This window comes from Nelumbo lutea, chromosome 5, assembly GCF_056320005.1.
Source record: "Nelumbo lutea isolate HS-2025 chromosome 5, American lotus-T2T, whole genome shotgun sequence".
NCBI classification, from domain to species: domain Eukaryota; kingdom Viridiplantae; phylum Streptophyta; class Magnoliopsida; order Proteales; family Nelumbonaceae; genus Nelumbo; species Nelumbo lutea.
In genome coordinates this window covers 3,394,442-3,415,656 of record NC_142688.1, presented here as the reverse complement: position 1 = coordinate 3,415,656, position 21,215 = coordinate 3,394,442, and the positions used below count along the sequence as shown (strand labels likewise).

General features: G+C 34.4%; 1 protein-coding gene across 1 annotated transcript; it reads left to right on the top strand.

Moving 5' to 3' along the window:
• Positions 1-10,112: 10,112 nt before the first annotated feature.
• On the top strand, positions 10,113-20,717 carry LOC148849869 (uncharacterized). Its single transcript, XM_088945276.1, has 13 exons — positions 10,113-10,333; positions 13,256-13,366; positions 13,923-14,035; positions 15,180-15,302; positions 15,434-15,639; positions 16,008-16,083; positions 17,536-17,589; positions 17,730-17,810; positions 17,926-17,958; positions 18,193-18,246; positions 18,334-18,375; positions 19,351-19,429; positions 20,307-20,717. The coding sequence occupies exons 1-13, from the start codon at positions 10,294-10,296 to the stop codon at positions 20,498-20,500; spliced, it is 1,206 nt and encodes a 401-aa protein (XP_088801402.1). The 5' UTR covers positions 10,113-10,293; the 3' UTR covers positions 20,501-20,717.
• Positions 20,718-21,215: the final 498 nt, after the last annotated feature.

Below are 21,215 nucleotides of genomic sequence, written 5' to 3'. Positions count from 1 at the left end.
GAATGACTGAAACTATAATAATTACTTTTATAATTGTGTTGAAGTTGGTGAACTTTTATTAGTTCTAAAGTCTGAATACAAAAAATGTTGTTCTGAAATCTAAATGCTGAATTCTAAAAATTAGCAAATGACCATTTTAACTTTAGATATGAAAATTTTGTTTAACTATTTAACAAATTAATTAAATGAATATGAAATAATTAAGAAAAGTGGAATTAATGAAAATTAATAAAACAATTAATAATTATTTATTAAGAGATATTTAGTACATAATATTTTATTAATTATTAAATAAAAATTAAATAATTAAATAATAACTATTCAATAATTGAGAATATAATAGAATAATCATTCATATATTTAAAACATTTATTTTAATTTATAATATTTACTAAATTAGTTATTTTAATAGTTATTATTAAATAATTAAAAATAAATTATTTCAATAATCAATTATTTATTTTTAATATTTGTATGAATGTTTAAGTAATTAGCAATTAAACATTAATATAATCATCTTAATTATTAAAATAAGAGTTTTTAATTATATTATTTAAATAATTATATAATTATTATTTTGTGGTTAAATATTAATATATTTTAATAATAAATTTGTTTAATTAGTTAAGTAAAAAATAATGATTGAAATGGTTATTGTAATTATTAAACTAAATTAAATAAAATTATTATTATTATTAATGGAAGCCATAGTCCACATGTGTCACCCGAAATGGGTACCCTTGTGACTCGTGTGGAGAAAATAGTGTGTAGTAGAAAATATAATACAAATATAAAGAGAGGGTTAAAATTGGAATTAAATTTATGATGCCAATTGATTGATGGGACGTCAATACAAATTACTACAAATTTAGAGGTTTGAAGATTTTCAACAAATGAACGCTCTAAAACCTCTTAAAGTGAATCATATCTCTTCAGCATTAAGGGGGTGTTCTTTTCTTGGATTTTGAGAAGGGGGAAAGTTGGTCAATGGGATTTTGGTTTTCATGACCAAAAATCCCATGCTCATTTTTTCAGATTTATATGGGGAAAGGGAAAGTTTACTTTCCTGGGTACCTATCTCCTAGGTGGGTAAATAATTTTTCCACCTTGGGGGAAAGTTTCTAACACTTGAATGTGACAAAAATGCCCCTTTTAATAATAGATTTTTAAGGTTAAAATGGCCATTACCTTATTTACCTGGAAAATAAAAGAACATGAGTAAATATATTTGCCCGGATAAGTGTTTTCCAAGAAAAACTTACCCAAGTAATTGCATTTACCCGAGTAAGTAACTCACCGAAAAGCAAATGAGGCCTAAGAGATAAGTGGCAACCAATAGGTAAGGAACTACCAATCTTCTCATGAACCATCTTGTTGGAGCATGGATCTATGCTAATTGCTATCCTCAAGGATGCTATCCACATCTACCCATAACACACGATGCAACTACACATCGAGAACATTTCTCGTACTTAATATATTGTCATTAATGGGGAGATGTTCTTGATGTATGGCTAGTGTAGTGCCTCGTGGTTAGCGATTTTGTGAGGAAATTAGATTTTATTCCTCATAAGCTTCGTTTGATTTCTAAGAAGTAAGGGCGGATAAGTTGGTAGATTCCACATAACAAAAAAAAAAAAAAAAAAAAAAAAAACTGCATTCATTTTCTCATATTAGTGGGTCCCATAGAAAAAAATGATTTCAAAGCAGCTCATTTACCCAATGAAGTAGTACTCTTTTTAGACTAGGGTAAATTACTTACCCTTGCATGTTGGAAATTGCTAATATGCATGTGATGGGACAATATTATCCCTTCATTAATATCACTTTTTTATATAAATTGGTCATTTTACACCTTGGGGTGTAAAATAACTTTGGTAAGTGATCCTAAATCAATCATTTACCAATATGCAAATGGAGCCTAAATGAGAGGATATTAACAATTAATGCACCTGTAACGTGCTGTGAGATTGGTGTGAGACGTACTCTGTGAGAATAAAATTCGATTTCTTTTGAGTTATATAAGCACACTTTATTGGGCGATTTAGGAGTATATACTAACAAAATCCTCTAAAAAAAACAAACTATCCTTTAAACTATCCAAACCAAAAAAACAGCCACGTCAGACTCATTCAAAGCTTGGATCGAACCCAAAGAATCTGAGTTAAAGGTAATTGCTTTCTAGTTAGCATTCCTGGCAAAAAGTATGGACTGGAGAGAATTGCCTAAAAACTGAGATTCAAGATTCAAAAGTATTTGACACAAATCTCAAAGGACCACAACCACAACAAATGGCTACGAAGGTCTCTGAGCGTTATATTTGTTAACAACAACATCACGATCGAGAATGCACAATGTCATTAATGTGACCCAACTTATAATTTATAATTAGAGCATGCATATATAAAATGTGAGAGGGACATTGTAGTTAATAGTATTACCCGTAAATTAAACGTGTGTGTGTGTTGAAAATGAGAGATCTAGCCAGCTTGGCTCCAACTTATAATTTATAAATCTAAAGCGCAGCAAAAGCCTTGAGCTGGGTCTAATTAAACTCAACTCCACGTAATGAACTAACTTTTTGGTGAATACAGTTGTTATGAAGTATGAACTTGGTTTTGTTCAGCTTTAAAAAACGCTTTAAACTTAACTTTTGCCATTCACTTAATCCACTTTCCCATTTATTATATTAGTTTTAACATTTAGGTTCAATTTAGAAAGAGTATAAATACAAATATGTACAATATAAATTTATACAAAATATAAGATTTTGCGTTCTATATATTTGTATTTGTACTCCTTTCAAATGAAGCCTGATTTACATTTGTTTGCAGTATAAATTTCATTTGTACTGGTGCAAATGCATGCATAGGAATCTAAATAGGTGTGTGTACATTCTGATTTACTTTTGCCTCATTTTGGCTTTCTTATTTATTTGTGAAAAGTAAAACAGTAAGTATTTACTGATTAATGAAGTAATAATCTCCAGTCTATATAAAAAAGAATGGAGATAAGAGGGTTATTTGTTTGGGAATGAGAGAGTAAGATAATGTGGTTTCCACATTGTTTGAGACCTGAAAAATAATTAAGAAGGTGGTGCAAAATTTGCATTGCAAATGAGACAATAAGTACAAAAACACACGATGCAGGATTCTGAATTCCAGCCCCCCCCCCCCTACTACTAGCCCTCTGCCCCCTATAAATCACATCCTGTCCGTGAATTTAACATCAATTTACGGTTAGGATGCATTCCCCCTGTACTTTGGGGTTAAAGAATTTTGATATGGGCTGATTGGTACTCCTCCCTAATTTTTATATATCAGATAGGATTTAGGAGTGCAATTCAGTGCTTACTTTTTGAGATGATAAGGCTGAGAAAAATCTGACTCATTCACAGTAGTGCTTATGCACTGACGAAGCACTAACATTGCAAGGTCAGATGAGCTTAAAGACAGCTATAAAGATAGTTGAGTGAGAGTGAGAAGACGCTTAAGATAGGTCCATAGGCACCTAAAGAGAGGCTGCTGCAGGTTGAATGAATAAGAAACTTCAACAAGACAGAGAGAGAGATATTTGTGTGTTTGTTCATAATGGTGCGCTGCTTTGCGAGGATAGAGACTAGGCAAATTCCTCCTCTGCCAGAAAAGACAGAAATAGCTCTCTGTTGAGTAGTTAACGTCTAATGGAACGTTTGTCTTAAGTGGTAACAGAAATATGTAGATCGACTTCCTCGGTCCTTTTCGCTGAATTTTTTTTTTTTCTTTTTGTTTTGGTAGAACTCATTGCTGAAATAAAGAAAGATAAAGATTATTTTTTTCTAGGAAAATTGTATAAAAGTCATCAGTTTTCAGTATTTCTCTTAAATTTATCACAATTTTTCAAAATATCTAAAACTCACTATGTCAGTAAGTTTTTATTTTACAAAACTTACCTTCCCTTAGTGCACCATTAGTGCTTCTTAACAGAGGTGTCCACATCAACATAAATATCAATTTTTATGACCAAATTACCCTTTGATGGCGAGTTAGAGGAAAATGGTCTTTTTCAGTTTTCAATTTTCATTTTTTTTTTGCATAGTTAGTGTTTTGTTATAATTTCCAATGCTTTTTTATAATTTCTGTTTTTTTCTTCACATTTTTCTATTTTCTACAATCTGTAAATTTTTCTGTATTTTTTTGTTATTTATTTGCAATTTCTGTGTTTTTCTATAAATTTTGGTGTTTCTTCTACTATTTTTATTTTCAGATTTTGTTTTTCAATTTCTATAGTTTCTATAATTTAAAAAAAAAATTATTTTGTTTGCAATTTCTATAATTTTTATATTTTTTGAAATTTTTGTGTTTTTATGTATTTTATATTTGAAAATATTGTTTGAACTTTTTCATGTCTAATTATTAAAATATGTGTATATATTTTATATTTTTTACGAAGGTTAAAATGACAATATATTAACACTCATTAATTTGTTTAACGTCAAGTTAGTGACATGGTGAGTTTTAAACATTTTGAAAAATTGTGATAAGTTTAAAAGAAATGCTAAAATCTCAGTTTTAGACAATTTTCCTTTTTTCTATAAATAACCTAAAAGAACCAGAGCCTAGAGGAGGTGGATGTGGATGTATTAATTATATAGTTAGGACCTGTGCCTAAAACGTATAGAGAAGCTATTACTCAAGCCCAGCGCAATCGACTGAAGTTGCTCTTGGCTTTTGCCTAAAACGTATATACAAAAACTATTACGTGTTCATGGGTCAGGTTTGGCTTTTGTTTTGCCACCCTTTGGCCCTCGGCGGCAATACAAGCAGTCCCTGCTCTCTCTCCTCGTTGATCAAGAGAATCAAGACATTTGAAAATTTATGGAATTTTCAAGCCTAGCTTAAGGGTGGGCGAGATCATATTTTAAAAATTGAACTAATGATCAAACTGATTTCCTTTCCGATTGGTAGAATCCAGCTTTCAGGTTGACCATGATTTAGTTGATTGGAGGAACTATCTGTGATCGACCTCAACACATACAACTGGTACTCCATTCCTACGGCTAGAATTTGAATCTTCAGACCCTCCTGGTTCACCTCACTGGTATTATTAGATTTGATAGAAGTTTTGAAACCAAGACATTTGAAAACTTAAAATGTCCTTTAAAAATTTATTTTTCTACGCGTTCATCACAATCATAACAAGCTTAAAATAAATTGGATCCATAAACGGTCAAATTAAAAATGCACGACTGAAAAAATAAATTATTTAGACTACTGTATTTGGATCAACCATTAATGAAAGAAAAGGACAACGGTTTTTTTTTTTAACTTGTACCATGAATCCTGATGATGAATGAATTAAACTACGGGCATTTTCCAAAAAATATCACTTAAATGAAGTTAAATTAATCAATAATCATCTCAATAAAATATTAGAAAAGGTTATCCGATCCCCCATTGGGCTTGCTTAATCCAGCAAGTAAGACAGATGAGCTCCCAGCAATGTTTCTGGGCTAATTAACAAACCGGTGGGTCACTCTATCGGCGCTTCAAACTGTTTTGATGAACGCTTCTAAGCTTGAACTGACTTTTAAGTTAGCTTTGGCAATCGATGTGGTTTACCCTTGTGGCATTATCATTCCAACCTTGTAGGATCAATTTTTTTTCTCCAATCATGATTCAAATTATCAACACGTCACCAAAACGTCAAATTTGAGATACTTATCTTAATTTGTGAATTTATCAAGAAAAGAAAAGAATATCATGGTTGAAAACTCACAAAATGTGATCTTTTTTTATATCAAGAGTATTGATATTTTGAATCATGTGTCCAATATATTGAATGTAGATGCAGGTTTCTTCAAACTAGGTGCAGGATCTGTTGAGCTGGTTCTTTGGGACCATAATGGTGCTTTTCTGTTAGCTAGGGCGATTGGCATCGGTGCTGTTTTCTGACAAATGGTGGCACTTAGGCGCCATACATCAGAGAAAGTGGTGATTCAAACAATGCCTTATTGCTTGGAAACATTTTTCTAGGACTAAAAAAACGTTATGTATAAAGCAATGCCAAATTCAATATTTTTTTGAGAAAATGGTGCATTGTTAACAACAGTGCAATGATGTGGCATCATTTTGGACGTTGGATAATATAGATTAATGTTGAAATCGTTGTTACCAATACTGGTACCAAACTAAACCAGTATTATTTTCTTAGAAATTGCCTATGTGATAGCACCGATTCCAAACAAAAAATAAACGCCATTTTTTTTAGAAAATGGTACTTACAATTCCACATGCCCAACACCGTTTTTATGAGAAAATGGTGCAATGATCCTTGGACCGGTGTCAAACACTTACTTGGAGCTTTCCCTATTCAATGTGAGAGCCCTGCCATGGCTGAAGTAGTGGCTATATATAAAGGTCTTTCATTGGTTTAAGAGTTTTAGTTATCAAATTAAGTGTTATTTTCCAACTCATGCTGGTGGACGCTCACTCTCCATCGCGGCGGTTTCTTCATATCATTACTGCCCGTAAGAATCTAATCTTACCTTCCTTCATGCCATGTAAATTGTGTGTGTTGGATTTAGACCTATTCATGGGCTAGGTAGTTCGACAGGCCAACCCGATTTGGCCTGATTTAAGTCTGGCGTGGGTAGGATTTCTAGCCCGTGGGCTTGGGCTCAGGAGTACAACGTCGGGCCTGACATTTTTTTTGGGGTCGGGCTTAGGCTTTCTCAAAAAAATCCAGCCTGAGCCTAACTTGATAGTGTATCATATAATAAAAATATATTTTATATAATATAATTTTTCTTTATTATTTTCCACATTTTCAAGTAATAGTAAGGTCTTTTATTATTATTTTTAGATTTAAAGTCTTTTAATATAAATAAAATAATTTTTAACTGAAAAGGAACAAAATCTTTTTTTCCAAATTTCTAGTCGGGCTTAGGCTCGGGCCTAGGCTTCAGGCTTTATATGAGGGTCAAGCTCGGGCTTAAGACCTAGGCTCGATAGTTAGGCTGGGCTTGGGATTAAGCTTGAGCATATTTTGTTAATGTAGAGGCAAAACCTGACCCAGCCCGACCCATGAACAAGTCTAATTGGATTGCAAATGTCTTTGCGCATTTAATTAATTGTTAGACAGGATTTATCTCTGCCTAAGTGGGTGTTTGGCACCAGAATGTTTCACAAGTGGGCCCTGACTCACAAGTTTCATTTCACCTATTTTTTTTAACACCAAAAAACTTGGGATGCAGATTGGCTAGGCGTTTAACATGATTTAGTTTAATATTATAATATATTTATAATAACAAATGTATAACATATAAAAAAAAAAAGTCATCTTTTTCAATTTTCAATGTGCCACATCAATAGAAAAGGAATGCTCCAATGCCAAGCACCCAATAAACCTTTTACTTGGTCAGTTCTTTTTGGATTTCTTATGTAATACTGTTGCAATGGGTGTTTCATCGAACCAATTAATTTTTTATTAACTTAATTAAATTAAGTTAATTAGTCAAGACTAATTAATTAGTAGTTAGTTAACTTTGTGTACGCCTAACTAGGTTATTTAATAATTTACTTTTATTTAGTTAATTTACGTTTATTGGTCAAGGCAGCAAATTATTAATTAAGTTTCTTCCATATAAAATTATATATAAAAATGATATAAATTAATAAAAATATTTTAAAAATTTTTATTAATACAAGATTTTTTATTTAAAAGAAAGTAAATACAAGTTAATACATGTTTAATTTTACTTTCAAAATTAAATCTTATAATTTGATAATGATACTACAATTTTTTTTTAAACCAAAAAAGTAATAAAATTATTAGTTTTACATTCAATTATTATTAATTTAAAATCCTTTAATCCATTTAAAATAATAAAAACTAATACTAAATAACAATTTAGTAAAAGTTAAAACAATGTAATAAAAAATAGAAACTAATACAATTAGGAATGTCATAGTCCTCTTTGGGTGCAACTTGGGTGGGTTGGGTCGGATTAAGGTCAACCTAATCCTAAGTCTCAAACCTTGAGCTTAGGCTTGGCCCAACTCAAGGTTAAGCTCGAGTTTATAAACCTAGGTGCAATTTCCATCCTACCCAATGGGTATCCACCCCAACAGGGCGGGTTTTTTCTTTAAGATGGGTTTTGGGGCAAGTTGGGTTTTGGGATTCTACAACCCATATGTTATGAGTAGGGTATGGTACTAGGCTAAACCCGACCCTCCGATCCCCAACCCACATATTGTTGAAAAGCATATGAATTTTTGTATATTTTTATTTTGATGTAAAGGATAATTGATAGTTTATGTGTTTTTTTTTATTTATGTCTTAATCAAATATTTGGAAACTTTGTTGTTTATTTATGTTACTTTACTTGTTTATTAGTTATATATAACAAAGAAATAATAGGAAATTAGATATGGGTTCTAAACGCTATCAACCCTATCCTTGAATGTGGGGTTGAGGAGCACTTTGCATTTTCATTTGCGATGAGGATTTGGATTCTCAAAATCCAAGCCAATATGGATTTTGATGTGAGTATGGATTGGGAAGTTGGGCATATCGATCTTTGTAGTTCAATTTCCATATAAAATAGATTGATAATATATAGATATATATAACATAAAATGTTGGGCAGGCTTAAATTGCATAAGCCTACTCCGAGTTTAGTTAGACAGATTTTTGGCCCAACCCCATCATGAAGTTCAAAAACTCAAGCCCAACCTATGCAAAATTTTTGATTGAGTAGGGTTGGGGTTGGGCTAGGATTGAGTCCACCCAACTTTTCGCTCTTAACTCCTTATGCCTCAAATTATTTTAACAAAGCGGTACATCACACGTGTCCCCACTAGTTTTCCATTAAAATAAAAGAGTAATTATAAGTGCAGCGTACGTCTACCCACTTTACAAGCATAGAATAGAGAGATAATGCATATGCGTACAAGATACGCATATGGTTATGAACGTAGAAAATACGTATAGATTAAAGAGCTCTTCCTCGTCAAAAAGCGAAGATTACCAGGAAATTGTGATAAAGGGTTGCTCTGGGCTCCCATGAGATAACTTCCGTCCACTGCAACCCTCTCTCTCCGAGTCCGACACCATCATTTCTGAATATTGCAGATTGCGATGACGATTGAACGAACAAATGGAGACAAAATATATGACTTTATTGATAAAAAAAAAAGCAGATGCAGCAGCAGCTAGCGATTGAAAACCTGCTTACGTGATCATTTCTGCTGACTGGAAGAGAGAAGAATCCAGAACAACAAGTATGACAAGAACGAATAACAGCATTAGAAGCATAGCAGAAACAAGCGTGAACGACGACGATTTGCACTCGATTCCTTCTTTTTCTTACCTTTTCTTTTAAACCAAACACAACCAAAGGGTAGTTGTAGATCATCATGGACATCATCATCACCGTCATCAAAAATTAAGTCGGGAATATGCACTCCTCTCCTCTATCATGTATCCGTATCTCGTCCACCAACTGAATTAAAGACTTGAGTTGTTTGGTGAATCGTACAGTGGCCTTAGGAGGATGAAATGCTGTGCAGTGTGCATAGCACGATATTCTGTGCATGATTGACAAAAGGCAAGGGGGGTACAATGAAAATGAAAACATTTCGAAACTGCCTGGAAAGTTCTAGCTACCTGTATATGGATGATCCAACACTGACAGAAGATTCTTATTATTCTAACCACTGTTTCTACGACAATAGCTAGCCCAGAGCTAAAACAACCAAATCAAATCAAAGCCTTTGAATTAGATGAAATAACGCATTGGTAGAGCCACTGCAATACATACAAGGCCATAATTCTCGGTTTTAACACAAGTGAAGATGCATGATTAATTATAATTTTTATCAAAGGCTTCAAATCCAATTAAACATGAAGGACATGGAAGTAACTTGTGTTAATTAATTAATAGATGATCATATACGGTACGGAAGCAATTAGCCTAAAGCGTGGAAGCTAAGTAGTTAGACGTAAAAGAAAAAGTTTTAATTCGAGGTTAGCGAATATGACGACACAACTTCTGATGTGGACGTACAGAGGAAGAATGAACATACATTATATTAGCTCTTTAAAATTTAAATGAAGTTGCTTGGCCCCATGTTGTTTTATGTGATGTGCCTTGAATCTTCTTTCGTTCTTTTTCTCCTTTTGCTATCTGTGTTGTACTACTACACCTGGGAGTTGGAGACACATATACAGAGATAGAGAGATGGCGTATGCAATTGCAGGGTTGAGCCACTTCCTTATTACAATGTCGGCGCTTTGCCCCGGAAGAGATGAATGCTCCATCGCCATTTACCTCAGTGGATTCCAACAGGCGGTATGTCTACGACTATCATTAACCTTCTCTCTCTCTCTCTCTCTCTCTCTCTCTCTCTCAATGCATTGCCAGTCAAGCTTAGGATGCTAAACTTCAGAAATCAGAGTGAAGCACTATATATGTAAATCTCCCAAGGACACACAGTTGAGGGAGGAAGAGGATTTACTCCCCTTTTTCTATTTTAGTTGGACCAAGGCTGATGGATTTTCCTGTAAAGTGGCAACTACATGCGAGTTCACTTCTGTTGCGACATGGTTTTGGTGAAGGGCTAAATCTGTAAATCATGGTCTTTCCATGTATTGTTGTCGCTCCACACGATGCCACAATACTTCCAAGGCTTTGATTTTTTTTTTTTTTTTCATTTGAAAGCAAAGGCTTTGATTTTGTTGTGTTGTTCTCAAGCTTATGATTCTTATTCACCCATTAAAAAAAAAAACGATGGTGACTCAGTTCATAAGTTTCCTGGCTGATTGTAGCAGCAGAGTTTTGGGATGAAAATCCCATTACCAAAAGGTTGAAGGTAGACCTGTTCATGGGTCGGGTAGCCCGATGATCCAACCTGCACTCCGGTTGGGTTTGGTCATGTAATTAAGTCCGTGGGCCTGACCTCGGGCCTAACATAATAAGTCCGACTGTGTTTTGGGTCGGGCTCAGGATTTGTCAAAAAAGCCCGGCCCGACTCAATATTATATATTTTATAAAATATATAAATAATATAATATTTATTGAAGTATATATATTTATAATTTAATATAACATTTTTTATATTTTTTTTGTAATTTCTCTCTATCTCTATTCAGCCACTTCAGCAATAGTATCATAATGGGCTAAATTTTGGGCTCGGGCCCAGGCCCGAACTTTGGGCTTTTTATGAGAGCCGGGTTCGGGCTCAGGCCTTAGAAAAATCTATTAATACAGAGTAAAAGCCTGGCCCAGCCCAGCCCATGAACAGGTCTAATTGGGGGGTTATAGGTACGAGGGAACGACTACCCCTGTTATCTCGGTTGGTAACGTCTTTGGCTGGTTGTATTGCATACTTAGGATTTTGTTCGGCTTTTATAGGATTGTAATGGGTCGGGTCAAATTGACCAAACTGATTATAACGGGTTTTGGATTCATAATTTTATTCCAATTAATAATTGGATTGGTTCCGGTTCTTTCCAATTTCAAAACAGTTTAGACCAAGAACTAATTATTTTATTTTATATATAATAATTTTTTTACTTATAATTTTTATCACAATTTATATTTAAAATGATAAATCTGATAGATAATGAATAAAAAATATTAATTAAAAATGTTTAATTTATTAACATATAAATAATTTAATATTTTTCATCATTTTTATTAAGATTATATGATCAATATTTATATTTAAGTTATTATTTTAATAAACAAATATAGTTTTTAATATAACCTGATATGGACATGATAGACCTGACTATTAACGAGGACATTTATAGGTCTATGTTTTCGTCCCAATTACTAATCGGTTGGGAACTGATTCCACCTACACCCAACACAATCCTAAGTTTTTTGTCAAATTTTGAATAAACCTAACCCAAAACAATGTCAAAAGGGTATAATTTGGGTGGTCTCAACTTGGGCTTTTGTCAATATTTAAATAGACCCAACCCAAAACAATGTCAAAAGGGTATAGTTTGGGTGGTCTCAACTTGGGCTTTTGTCAATATTTAAATAGACCCAACCCAAGACAAAACAGTATAAAATGTTAAAGTCGGGTCAATCCAAGTTACACCCCTACCCACACCATCACTGGTTTGGCGTGTTAAGGATTTGATGAGGGACGAGCTATCCCTCATTGTGTAGCCCCTACACTAAATACCATGGAGATGTTTCGCTTAATTAGCTAAGCTTATTTTGTATAAAACTATCCCCTGAACTATTTATTACAAGCAAAGAAAAACCTCTAAATATTCCATTAGGAAAATAAATGGAAAATGCCGCCTGTGGCGATCATATTATGTATTAGATATTTTTAAATGTCCAAATTACTTTTTTTAAGGATGCTTTTGCCAATTCATATGTCAATGTCACAGCGTCCCTAAACCCAGTCCAACAGAGTTATCTGCTTGTTCAAGGAAAAATTCGTCCAAAAACGTAAAATTGGATTCAAAAGTGGCTAATGTATTACATGATGCACGCAAGGGCATTTTTCTGATGACCATTTTCCTAATAATAGAATGTTAACAAATATATTTATTTATTTATTTAACCTGAATGAAGTTAGGTAGTTAAGCGAAACACTCTAATGGGAGGGTATATGGAGTTTAACCAAAGGTAAATTTTTTTGGAAACTTTCTGTATAAAAAAATAAAAGTAATTTTTGGGAAATAGGATAGGTAGTCCCGATGTCAGATTTGGTTGAACCAAGAGTGCAAGACTGAACCCCTACTACCTATGCGGTCTACATATTGAATGCACGAGGTTAACGAGCTGAACGTTGTTTGGTTCAAAGATGATTATTTTCATTTGTTTAGTCTAAATATTTTCAGATTGAAAACTTTTGAGTTATTATTTTCATCTCTTTTATGCCAAGAATTTTTTTTCCACTTACTAAATTAATATTTGAAAATACATTTTTTTAAAATATTTAAAAATATATTGTATCAAGATTCAAAATATCGATACATCTGATACATCGGTAAAAGAGTATTGGGCAGAATCGGTTATTTTTTGTTTTTTTAGTTTTTCTTTTTTTCAAATCCGATTCAGAAGAACCAGTTTAAAGTCCATGCATCCCCTGAACCAATTAAAACTCCGATACACTCACCGTAAGGAAAACTCCCGATAGATATCAATTTTTTGAACGTTGCATTGTATATGGAATTATGGATCAATGATCAACCTAACTAATCGATCACGCAAGATCACCAACGGATGTGTATTGTTCTGTTGCAGATCACAGGCTGGGCTCGGTCATCATAGCGCCTTTGGTTGGAAACCTCTCCGACATCTACGGCAGGAAAGTTTTGCTTATCCTCCCAATGACTCTCGCCATCTTTCCACTAGGTATTCTTTCTTGCCTCACTAAGTCTGTTTGGTTAGTCAAAATCTTTTGGAATTGGAATGGTTTAGCCTTGTAGTCCCCTTGGTTAATTCTGAATTCTGAATTGGGATGGTTTATTCTTAAAGTTTGTGGTTTAGACGAGAATCTGAATTAGAATAAATAAAAATGAGATTTTATTCTTAAGGAGAGGGAACCACCATTTTCTCAAATGGGAGAATATCACTCCAACAGCAATGAAAATAAAATTTCAATAGTTAGAATTGGAACGATTCATTATAATTCCCGATTCCAGACCCAATTCCTGCAAACCAAACAGACCTAAATAATAAATGTTTGATTCTTGATTCTTGAACGCATTTGAGTTTTGACACCCATCACGAACCAACTCAAAATGTTACTGTACATAATTCCGATGATTGCCTTGGCCTCACATCAAAACAGATAGATCATTTCAGAATTTTAGTCCGTTTGGCCCAAGCCCAAAAAATAACAATAATGAAGTAGAGATTAGAGAACGGAAATGGTTTTACGTTATAATAGTAACGCATTTTTTTACAGTTATATTGGCTTGCAGCAGAACAAAGAGCTTATTCTACGCATACTACGTGCTCAAGACTCTCACATCTATGCTTTGTGATGGCAGCGTTCAGTGCCTTTCATTGGCTTATGTGGTAATTCTTCAACCCATATTTTCTCTTTTGTCTGACGAAATTACAGGACACCTCGCACCTGTAATCCATATTTTCTCTTTTGTCAGTTCATGACTAAGGATATTCGTATTCCCCTGGGCCCAGAACATCCCAGAGAACCACGACGACCCATTTGTTTGGCTTGGCCCATTTCTAGCAAGGCCTTAGAGGCTTGCTACATTTCAGACCAGACACCAGAGCCGTAGAGGGATGATCCAGTGGGACTGCGGGAATGGTCATGCTGTTTGCTGAGTAAATATACCGTGTCAATCAGTCAAGATCAGGAATTAAATTGATTTCTAACTAAGCTCAGCTGAGATACGGAGCAATTTCTTGATAGGCCGGGCTATACTGCGCATGGACAGGACAAATGTTGTCAGTTATCAATGAGATAACAAAATTTTGGGTAAATTACAAATAGGTGGTTAGTGGTATCGTTAACCTGAATTTTTGATTGCAATACTTGAGGTTAAATTTAGAAGGAGTATAAATATAAATACATACAGTGCAAATATATATAAAATAATATAAAATATAAGGTTTTATATTTTATAAATTTGTATTTATAATCATTTTAAATTGAGTCTGAATACCCTAAAAAAGAGATTGACTCCGTCAGTACAAAGATATTCTAATGCAAGACCGAAAGGCTGCCCAAACGGACTTTTACCCCTGACTGAAGCTGAATCCGGAGATTGGTTTCCATTAGGGCAAGCCCGTGAATATCTCTTTATTAAATAAGATACAAATGTAGGAAGATATTTTCAATGGAAGGCTGTAAAGGTTGGAGCTTATTGAAGCCGAACCCCCTGAAAAAGAGATTGGCTTCCATCTCCAACCACCCTTTGCAACCTTACAAGTCAATCTGTTAGTATTCCCTTAATTAAATATTACATAATGTCAAAAATATCATTTATATAATTTTAAAACCATTTTACGTGATAAGACGTTTAGTTACTGAGAACGATGTAAAAAATACATCAAGGTATTATGTAAACTACTAACGGATTATGACACTGCTCATCATCTGGGCTCATTTTATTTCAAGTTCCATGGCAATTTAGTAAATTAACTTCACTCAAAATTCCCTCCACAATCCACATTACTTCTCTCTCTGCTTTTGCAGGCGGACAACGTTCCAGATAGCCGACGAGTATCGGCGTTCGGAATTCTTGCTGGCATTGTGTCTGCTGCATTTGTCTGCGGAACTCTAACTGCTCGTTTCCTCTCTACTTCATCCACATTCCAGGTTTTAACAGTCTTTTCTTTTACTTTTTTTATTCCCCTCTTCGATATTTTCTCCATTATTATCTTTCAATTGATTCAATTCTCACCAATGTCTTCCATGTTCATGTATAATAATCACTGTTTTTGTTCTAGGTTTCTACTTCTGTAGCTGTGCTTGCAGCTGTATACATGATGGCTTTCCTCAAGGAGTCGATCTGTGAAGATTTGAATGATCCCAAGCAACAAGTGTCGGAGAAGAGCCCTTTCATTATTTGTTCCAATGGAGACCCCATTAGGAAGGCGCAATTCTTTAAAAGAATTCCATCGGTGAATGATATGATCTGCTTATTGAGGAGTAGGTCAGATGATTGTACTTTTGTTTTTTGAACATATGTTTCCTTTTGGGGTTATATATATATATATATATTCAATCTTGTTATTGCTAACTGATCAACCACCTTAGAGCTGATGATTGATGAAGTAACTAAGAAGGAAGTATTGTGTAAAGGACAGTTGGTCCTAAGAGGTAGAGAAGTGGAATGTTCAAGTTTATTGGGTCCAATTGGGTTCTGATTACCTCAACACACCCATAGAACCTTTGGCAATTGAGTCGCAGAATGCCTGAGTTGCTTTCGTAGACATTTTTTTTTTCGAGTTTTCTCAAAATAAGTCATAAATTTCTTCCATCTGAGTACTTTTCATAAGGTTACAAAAGTTTACCATGCAGCTTGACATTCTCACAAGCAGCAATTGTTGCATTCTTCACCAATCTTGCAGAAAGTGCCCTTCACTCTTCACTATTGGTACTTTCTCCCTCCATGAATCAGAAACTGAAACCAGATTATAAAATGCATGATCAAATTTCTTCTGTTTCGTTATTTTTTATATTGAATGGTCTCACTGGTTCCTAAAGAATTGTAAAAAAAACTGCATAATGTAAATACTTTTTCTCGGTGGAGTCCAAATATAAGAAGAGCTCGTGGTAATCATGTTTAACAAAAATTACTGAGACGGAGCTGAATAGTAATCCTTTTTGTGTATATTATTCTTATGTTTTAATTGAGAGATGTTTGTAAGTAAGATAGCATATATGTAGGGGGAAATATTAGGAATAACTGAGGGAATACTCTTCCGCAATCTACTAAACATGAGATTGTCTTGGTGTTGCAAGTGCTCCTCTCGTAAGAAACTTGACACGTCATCTAGTTAATCCAAGAAGTCAATATATGGTCTGGTAATCTCATTAGAAAACAGTAAATCTGACATAAACATCATCACTATCATTATCCAAGCTAGCCTTACCCCAACTATATGGAGTCGGCTATCTGACATAGACAATAAACAATATTTATTTATTTGATGTGTTCTGTTGATAACAGCAATGGATGAAGAGCTCTTGGTTAGCATGATGTATGCCAACAGGAACGGTTCTTCAAGCAGAACTTCTGGATAGCTTCAACTTTGGAGCCAGACCCTATGCCATACCTTCTCCTTTTTTTTTGCTATTACTTATTACATATATATCCTTCAGGAAGGTCCCAAGACTAATCACCAAAAGGCCCATTCCAACCTGTGACTCTATTGGTGGATATTTTCATATGAAGTAAACAGATGTGCTATTTCAATGAATTAGTCAGTATTTTACTGCTGACAGAAAGTAACATTTTTATGACCTCCAATGTTCAACCTTCTACTAAGTTTAAGGAAAGCTTTGTGACTAGCAACAAGTTTGGAGCTTGAAAAAAGGTAGAAAGCAGTGAAACTTACAGATTGTGCATAAACTAATGAATAGAGTAGCTAGTACAATAACGTATCATGTCTAATGTTGGTGAATTATTAGGGTCTAAAGTAGAAAGCAGTGAAACTACTGAAAGTGTGACACTCACATGGATACTGTCCAACAACTACCAAATTAGTGCAGGGAAATGTGAAGAATAATTTTCCTTTGGGAAGTGAGATCTTTCTGTTGAGAAGTAATGGTCACTTTTTTTGATGGCTCATCATGGTCTTTGATGTCGAAAGGCTTTTACAGTCAAAGCTTTCAATATCAAATGAAAACTATATTACACCCGATCAATTCTAGCAATGTTTTGATGTAGATATGTGTACTTAAGTCATAAAACTAATCAAGAATTGAAATTTTAAATTTAGTGCACTACATTGTTAGCTAGTACAGGTTCAATTTATAAATAATATCCTTGTTTTCAAATAGACATTCTGAATGATAAATCCGACTTTCTAATTGCATTATGCAGTACTATTTGAAGGCCCGTTTTCACTTCAGCAAAGATCAATTTGCTGATTTAATGGTAATATCTGGGATTGCAGAGCCATCTCACAAGTAATTTCACATAATTTGTGAATTCATGTATTTTATACTGCATTTTCATTTGTGTATTCACATATTCCTTTTTCCCAATTACTCTGGATGACAATTGACACAAAGCAGTTGGTTGTCATGCCCACGTTGGCGCCTACTCTTGGGGAGGAGAAGTTGCTCACCATAGGGTTATTGGCAAACTGTACACATGTAAGTAACTAGGTAGCTTTTCCAATTCTGGTACTTTCTTCATGTTTATCACCTAAGCTGATATTGTATATTTTCAAACTTTGGATTTACTGATCCATGGAATGGAATGATGCAGATGTTTCTTTACAGTATACCATGGGCCTCTTCGGTACTTTTTCTCCTCCTGCACATAACCATTCTACTGTTTGATGGCTTATTTTATCTATATTCCCACAATATAGGATTTTGTTATTGGTTTGGGTTGACTTTTCTTCTTTGTAACAGCCAATTGTTCATGTTTAATCATTTTTTATTCTTACTTTGGTCAATATTCTAATAGTTGTTATAAGGGGGCACTTCAGTCGGAAACATATTTCTTAGTTGACATGTTGAAAATTTGCAGGTTCCTTACCTTGCTGCTATGTTCTCTGTTTTGGGTGTTCTTGCAGCCCCATGCGTGAGTTCTTTACTTCTTAGCTTATTCCTTACTAACTTGTCATAATTAGAGATTAGTTTTCTTATGTGGAGTTTCTAAGTCATGCAGATTAGGAGCATTGTATCTAAACAAGTTGGGCCCAATGAACAGGTAACTTTTCAATAAAATGTTGCAGGTGATGAATTTTATTTATATCATGTATAGGAATCTGAATTCTAAACATTTCGTTTTCATCTAAAGAAAAACTATTTTTGTTTTAAATAAATTTAATTTAAAACTCCAAGTTGTTGAATAAAACCTACATGTACCATTATCCAATTCTCAGTGGTATTACCACCTTAAAAATATATAAAATGGCATGTTTTGACAATCATGTTATAAAAATCTTTATCGCCCCATTCATTTACCGGTAAATGAGTTTGGGAAAGTTGGTCAATGGGTATCTTTTTCCCATTGACCAATATATAAAATGGCATGTTTTGACAATCATGTTATAAAAATCTTTATCGCCCCATTCATTTACCGGTAAATGAGTTTGGGAAAGTTGGTCAATGGGTATCTTTTTCCCATTGACCAACTTTACAATGTTCTTTTTGCATTTACTAACTAATGGGCTCCACGGTAAAATAAGCTCCACTTCCCCGGGTAAAACTTACCCATTTCCCATGTGGGTAAGTAACTTCCTAGGGGAGGGGAATTTTATAAAGCATAATGGGACAACTTTCCCCATTTTCATATTAGCTTTTTATGGGTAAAAATGCCATTGCATTACTTACCTGGGAATCCTGGAAATCAAAAGAACATGGGTAAGTGAACTTACCCAGGTAAATGTTACCTTGGGTAAGTGCACTTACCCAGGTAAGTTACAAAAATGCAAATGAATGAGGCCATATGTTAGAGACCTAATTAAATTTGATAAGAAATAAATCTTAAGACATTACAACTAAATACAAAAACATGATATAAGCATATCATATGGTATGCCCACCTATCCATGTTTGAGATGTTAGGAAATGGGGAGTTGTATCCCTGTTTCCCTATGTATGTCTATGTTGGTATGCATTATCTGGTATAATAGCCAGCCTTTGCTTCTTGGCTTATACAACTGAACACATACTATTTCAGGGGAAGGCTCAAGGATGTATCTCAGGCATATGTTCCTTTGCCAACATTATTTCTCCATTAGCTTTCACTCCTTTAACAGGTAACAGGAAAATTCATTAAAATCTTTTGCAGTCTAAAATCAATCTTATTATGAACTAATTATAACTCATTGTCTTCTTGGCTCTTGTTCTTGCAGCTTTGTTCCTATCTGAAAATGCACCATTTCATTTCCCTGGTTTCAGTATCATGTGCATTGGATTTGCATCATTAAGTTCTTTATCAATGTGACCGGCTGTAATAGTTTGCAGGCTACCATTGTTAAATAATTTGAACTTTTTTCTATCTAGACCAGGTCCACATCTGCTTGTGGTCGCAGTATTTCCTTGCAATCCCCCAATTAGATACAGACATGGCAGCAATGGAAATAGAAAAAAGAAAATCAAAAGGGCTGGCGTGTCCATGTTTAATTGGGTCAATAAAAGCAAGTGCTCTCAGGTGTCTGGATCTTCTAGTAACATTTTACTCCTAACATAGCTAGTAACATCACCAACCTCACTCTACAATGTTTGAGCCCTAATGAAATCCTTGTAATAAAGGAATGTTCCTTAAATACTTAGGGTCCGTTTGGTTCACAGTTGGAATTGGAATTGAAATCCTTTGGAACCGGAATCAGAATGGTCTACTCCCATAATCTGTTTGCTTCAGACAGGAATCAGAATGGGAATTGGATTTCATTCCCAAGGGAGGGGGAGGGAATGGATATTCCCTCAAATGGGGAATGCCATTCCACCAGGAATGGGAATGGAAGTCCGATTCCACCCAACCAAACAGTTGGAATCACAATGGCCCATTCCAATTCCGATTCCAGACTCCTATTCCTGCAAACAAAATGGGACCTTAATATTGATAACCTATTATGGTTAATTCATTCTTGATTTTATATGTAAATTTTTTAAGTAGGCCATTTTCCCATGCAGATGATAGCCTTCGTACAGAGTATCGTGATAAGGGCTGTTCCTCCTACTTCATGCCACAAAATCAACAGCAGCAGCCTCTGTTAGGAACTAATCTTGTAGGATGTAAATGCCTACTAAGCACAGTAGCATCTTTCTTTGGCATTCCAGGTTCTTCGGGCACCCTTGCATGCTCAAATGTCGGTAAAGAAAGTTGAGATCGAGTGCTAATCATATTGGTTCGAGCAATCAATTTACCTTCATATATCTATTGACAGTTGCAGCAAACAGCTTTGAAAGAGATGCCTGCCTTTCATAAAATTTTGACTGCAGTTTGTAGCTAGAGGCTGTTCAGTTCACAAGGCAGGGTGCAAGTTGATAAAATTGCATTCTGGACAGAAAAATGAAACAAGAACCAATGATTTTTTTACTCCATAGTCCCCTCTCTCTCTCTCTCTCTCTCTCTCTCTCTCTCTCTCTCTCTCTCTCTAGATTATGAAGGTCTTTGCTTATATAATTAGCGTCTAATCTAAATATTACTTTCTTCATGTTCATAATCCGGAATTCTGGATCATGGATGTCTGTGTAAGGAGGACTAGGGATGTAGCAACCAGCAGGTCCTCTTATTTATCTTCCTTCTTGCTGAAAGCGAGGCTAAAAGATCGAATGGTCTAAGACACACAAAGATTATTTATTCATTCATTTATTTTGGATAAGCAGGAGAATTGATAAATTAGGTTTTGGAATTTCTGGAGTCTGGATCTGCTCATGGAAAAATGCAGCAGATCCCAACACTTGTCATTGAATGAATAGATCCACTCTGCAAGGAGATAAGGTTAGTTGAAGGCAATAATGAGATCAGATCGGCTACCCATCACAAATAGAGGAGATGTTCTATCTCGACAATAACCGTTCACCAAGCTGTCGAACCAA

What these genes read in the sequence shown, in the direction of transcription:
- LOC148849869 (XM_088945276.1), top strand. Translation starts at nt 10,294, where the DNA reads ATGCTCCATCGCCATTTACCTCAGTGGATTCCAACAGGCG. An exon ending in CCCTTCACTCTTCACTATTG is followed by an intron (nt 16,084 to 17,535) that starts GTACTTTCTCCC and finishes TGCATTATGCAG; the next exon opens with TACTATTTGAAGGCCCGTTT. An exon ending in AGCTTTCACTCCTTTAACAG is followed by an intron (nt 19,430 to 20,306) that starts GTAACAGGAAAA and finishes TTTCCCATGCAG; the next exon opens with ATGATAGCCTTCGTACAGAG.